Genomic DNA, 5,175 nt, shown 5'->3' with positions numbered 1-5,175 from the left:
GTCAGACTGAGGCCAGAGGAGGAAAGAGACACCCGGACGAAGGCTGGCGCTGCAGGCTGTGCGCCCGGATCATTGCTGTTCTCGGTGGAGCTGGAGTTGCCAGTGTTGTCCCGAGAAGGTGGGACGCGGGGTCATTTCGCTGCTGGAGTCAGTTCTAGCTGACTCCCCGCCTGCTAGCAGGTCTGCATACTAGCCCTGGGTGTGTGGGTCAGTGGATCCACCTGCTCCCTGGCCAGGGGGCACTAGCCAGTCGGGAACCCAGAGGCTCTTCTTCGCCCCCTTCTGTAGCTGCCCCAGATCACAATCAGAGCCCGGTAGGCGGGGAAATGGTGAGCAGGTGATGGAGGCAAAATCGGGATCATCCAGTGGGAGGAAGCGGGAAGGACCACCCCTCTCTCTGCCTGGTGTAGAAAGCCTCCCTAGGCACCCAGATCCAGTGAGTCAAGCTTTTGCTTAAACACTTCCAGGGATAAGAAACTCACTATCTGGCAAAAGGCAGCCCAAACCCGTTTTGAATGTCTACATTTGTTAGGAAGTGCTTTTATTTCTCAGCGAAATCATCCCAGCTCCTGCGGTTCTGCCTCTGCAGCTGTCCTCCCACTGGCTACCTTAGGTTAACACCAGTGACCACAAATGACCACGGGGGGCCAACAATGGTCTGGATTCTAATCTCCTTCCGTCCAGATACCATGCTTTTATTAACACAGCCCAATAGGACTTGGCTTTTCTGGCAAATGCATGATGCTGGTGGTTCCTATCAGTTTCCACTACCGATGTTTCTGGCTGTCATGCTTGTTACTGTTGTTTCCTAAACACGAGCTGCTAAGCCAGTCTCCCTACCCGAACCTGAGTGCTTGTGTTTTCCCAGGGTGCTCAGATTCAGGTCCATTATCTCACCTTGTTAGTGTTGGGACCTCTTCTAACTGAAACAACACATTCTCAGCAAGTAGGTCACCAAAATACTTTGTACAGTAAGATGAGTGCAACTTTCATATGTATGTCCACCCTGAGTCCTGAGGACGCTCAGGATCCTACAGTACCTTTCTTTCAGGCCTTAAACAGCCACAAGGTTCACTTTTCCCTATGCTGCTCAGGCTGCATTTCTGTTAATTAAAAAGTGTTTCGGTGTCCAGGTGCCTGGGTGGCTTAGTCAGTTAAGCATCTGCCTTCAGCTCAGGTCATTGTCCCAGGGTCCTGGGATCGAGCTCTACGTCGAGCTCCCAGCTTAGTGGGGGAAACTCTCTCTCAAATGAAAAAATCTTTACTCCCCCCAAAGTATTTCAGTGTCCACATCGTCGGGAATCTAGTCCTGATTTATTCAAGCATAGGGATGAACACGAAGCCCTTCCTTCCCTTGAGCCCACAAAATCTTCCACACCACTGTCTTGATCTTTGCTACCGGGGTCCCTATTCAATGTCGAACAGGTGCTCCTTCCTAATCCTAGAAGCCACTCAAAGTGCTCAACACAATACGCTGGACAAATATTCCTTTTACACACCTGTCCCCCTCGTGCCATCCTCTCCCACACTCCAGCTACCTCCTCCCTGAACTCTGCTACTCTCTGCCACCCCCTCCCCCGCCCCATCCCAACCCCACAGCTCACCTGGACTGTCTGCAGGGTTTGCTCCATACTCAGTGACAGGGGGCATAGCTGAGACGCAACTTCGTGCTTGAAGAAAATCCTCATTTTCCCTCAAGAGCAGCTCAGGAGATTTAAGACTTAGTAAATTCCTACTGGTGAATTTCAGAAGAAACACCTCTCCTTCCCCTGGTTCCTTTCCACCTTACGGCTTTCACCTTGCTCCTCTTCCCATCAGTTTGCTTCCTTCGCTGTGTTTGCTCCTTTCTTGTTCTGTCTTTTGGTTAGACCCTGAGGCTTCTCAAAGTCTGAGCTCTGAGGGACTCTAACTTCATACTGTTCATCTTCAAGGACTGCTCTAGGCATATTCTCTGGCTGCAGCTTCTCCGTGTTTCTTTCCCACTTCTGTGGCCTGTGGCTTCTCCGGAACAAAGGGGACCCTCCATTGAGGGTGGAGGATCCAAGTTGTTATTGGCTCCAGAAAGGCGGCCTCTGGCTTGTGACCCTTCCAAATGGTCATGTGATGAGTCAGTGTTTCTATTATTCTCCCCAAGGTCCATTCGTGCAGAGGCCTGAAGTGAGTAGCTCATCAGCGCCTACATGGGAAGGACCCATTCCAGCTGGCTGCAGCAAAGCTCCAAGGGCAACCTTTCACCCCTGGAGAGGTGATTAATGGTTTTTAAGAGGGGATGTGGGAGTGTGGCAGGACAATGTCAGTTTCCAAAAGATTGCTGGAATTCAATCCTCAGTGAATATACCCAAGATTATAGGAAACAAAAAAACTGCAAGGACTCCAGAGCTTCCAAAGTCAAGACTGAAGCCACTGGTAAGTAATAAGGTGTAGCAGGTCTCCATGGTGCAGGTCAGACCACGAATAAGCACCAGAATCATCATCCCACCGTCTTCTCTTTACGATCTTAGCACCTTATAGGCAATCCTCCATTTCGGATTAACATTTTAAATAATCAATCTGGAGGCCATTGCTTGCCTGCCCCATGAAAGCTGGTCTCTGGCATGGGGGCAGGCCTTTTCAATTCAAACCATGACTTGAAGAATTCAAATCACAGTGTTGAGTTTCAAGTTCAAACTGTGGTTTTTGAGAGATGCTGATTTTTTTCCCTTGAAGACCCTTATCCCCCACCCTCAGAAATCCCAGAAGAGGATGGGGAAAAGAACAGTAATTAAACACAAGGAATGCCTCCAAAAAAGGAAGCTTACTCCAGAAGACCCCCAAAGCAGAGATGCTTCCTGGCCCTTTCTCTTTTAAGCTAGAATCTCTCAAAACCACAGTTTGAACTTGAAACCACAATTTTCCTGACACCGTATCAAAGGCTGGTCTTAAAGGAGCCTGCCAATATGCCTAGGATCAACCCTACTCCCCACTGTTGGGACAGAGCAGCCTTTATTCCCACTGGATCACTGGTGGAAATGTGGGCCCAGGCACTCTGACCCACTAAGCTGAAAGAAGACAGGCTCTGTTTGCTGGACAGAAGGGTGAACCCCAAATGTGTCCTACTCCTGTATTTTCAAACCAAAGGCGCCATAGGTTTACTTGATTAAACCAGAGGAAATGAAATCTGCCTCCAAAGAGCCTGTGGCAACAGGAAGCTGGGAGGTACCCGAGGAGCCACTTGCCCTGGCCAAGCAGTGGCGCCTGGGGGCGAGCTGGCCAGGCGCTGTGCACACATCTCAAATGCCATCCGGAAAGGCAGCCCAAGCAACTCCCAGGCTCCGCAGGTCACTGACAGAGGCAACTGGGAACCACATGGTGGCTACAGAGTCAAGGGCAACTGCTGTATTTTGAAAACCTGACACCCATTATCCTTGGGATCCCACCAAAACTGATCACACAGCAAAGGAGACACACAGAGGTCACTTCACTACCTGAGAGGAGCTGTGGCAGCAGTTAGCCCCCTAAAGGAGGGAGACAACTGTGCCTGGATTGGGCACTGTGTGACTGGGAAGCTGGGCAGCAGGAAGAAAAGTGGAGGCAAACAGACCTTTCTTCTTAGATTCTACTTTATTTGGTAAAACTCCGAAACTAACAACCAATTCACGGCCCCCCAACCTCCTTCCCTCTGAAGAAGGCAGTTCCCCAGAGACAAAAAGGCTACGGCGGCTTGGAAATCACCATCTCCAGCTTTCAGACTCGGGCAGCTCACGGCCTGATGGTCAGGCCTCCAGACCCAAAGCTCTCAGGCAATAGAGAAAGCAAAAGGAAGCTCTCACTTCAGAGACAATGAACCCATCCCGCCCCTCCTCCCCAGTACCCATAGCCTCCCCACACCCCGACCTAAATAAAAAGATAGAGGACAATGCATGAGTGTGAGACACACATACACACACACGCACGCACGCACAGCACACACACAGAGCTTCCTTTCGGCCCAAGAGCTGCAAGATCCCTCCCTGGAAGGAGGACAGCAGGCAACACCAATCAACGCTTGGTGTCCAAAGTGATGGTTGGAATCCTCTGGGACTGGTAAAAATCCAGGGAGAAAATATTCCACCTTCACCCCATTCCCAGGTCTCCAGTGAACTGGTTTTAGTTCAAAGAAATCCCCATTTTCACACAGGTAGACTGTGGCTTCTGGGATAGCTGGCTTAGGGAAGGGCTTCCCATGGCCGAGAAGACAACGGTGGGGGAGGGGAGCAGGGCAGGAGAGCAAAGCCTTCGGGGAGGGCCTGGGAAAGGGGCTCCCAGCCCTGGGCTAATGGATCCGCGTCAGCTCCTCCACAACCTTGATCAGGTCATCTGCAGTGGCCTCTCGCTTCATCCCGCTGCCATCATCATACTGCAAGGAGGAAAGGGGAGGGCGGTGAGGGCCACGAGTGCGCTCTCCCTCCCCGGGGGAAGGGCACAGTCAGAGCAAGAGGCACCGGGCCCCACTACTGCCATGACGAGGAGGAAGGTCTCATCAGAAACCCACACCCTCTCCTGAAAGGTACAAGTCAGCAAGGTCTACGGATGGCAAAGCTGGCTGGGAGGCCACCACCTGGCATACGTTTCTCCCCCTTCTAGGATGTCCCCCCGAGGCACCAACTCCAGTGAGCAATACCTCAAAACCCCACAGTGGGGAACTTCTCCCTGCAGGATGCTGGCCCGATCCCCGTACCTCCTGTCTGCGGGCTGCCAGAGACCCCACACGTGCCCGACGCACCCTCACTTCCGCAGCACAGGTCACACCGGGAAAGGTCCTAGTACGGAGCCTTGACCCTCAGACTCCACCTTCCCGCGGGGGAAGGAAACTACTCAGGAAGGAGGCCGCCAGCTCTGGGGGATCGAGGCGGGCGGCACCCGGTCCTCCGACGCTCTCCGGCACGGCTGGCCGCACCATGGACTTGGGTCACCAGCACAGGCCGAACACCACGCAGCTATCGCTCACCTGTAGGTTTGCCACCACCTCCTGCATCTTGGGCCGGCTGATGTCCAGGAAGCTCTCAATCAAGTCTCCATCGATGAAGCCCGTGGCTGGTTCTGTCTTGCGCTCGGTATGAAAAGATCTCCAGGTGGACAGGTGAGTTAAGGACTGGACGGTATCCGCCAACAGCCTTACTCTCAGCCACCCCACACCCGAACAGACCACAGTCTAAA

General features: G+C 52.6%; 1 protein-coding gene across 1 annotated transcript in view; it reads right to left on the bottom strand.

Moving 5' to 3' along the window:
- Nucleotides 1-3,581: 3,581 nt before the first annotated feature.
- Nucleotides 3,582-5,175, bottom strand: part of DDB1 (damage specific DNA binding protein 1) — a 28,811-nt gene continuing 27,217 nt past the window's right edge. The window contains exons 26-27 of the mRNA XM_046017184.1: nucleotides 4,967-5,090; nucleotides 3,582-4,375 (exon numbers count right to left, since the gene is read on the bottom strand). Of these exons, the coding sequence (XP_045873140.1) occupies nucleotides 4,292-4,375; nucleotides 4,967-5,090 (208 nt within the window). The 3' untranslated portion in view covers nucleotides 3,582-4,291. The remainder of the gene's footprint in view (nucleotides 4,376-4,966; nucleotides 5,091-5,175) is intronic.

This window comes from Meles meles, chromosome 8 (assembly GCF_922984935.1).
Source record: "Meles meles chromosome 8, mMelMel3.1 paternal haplotype, whole genome shotgun sequence".
Lineage (NCBI taxonomy): Eukaryota > Metazoa > Chordata > Mammalia > Carnivora > Mustelidae > Meles > Meles meles.
The sequence above is the reverse complement of the archived record's forward strand: the minus strand, read 5'-3'. Positions and strand labels throughout refer to the sequence as shown.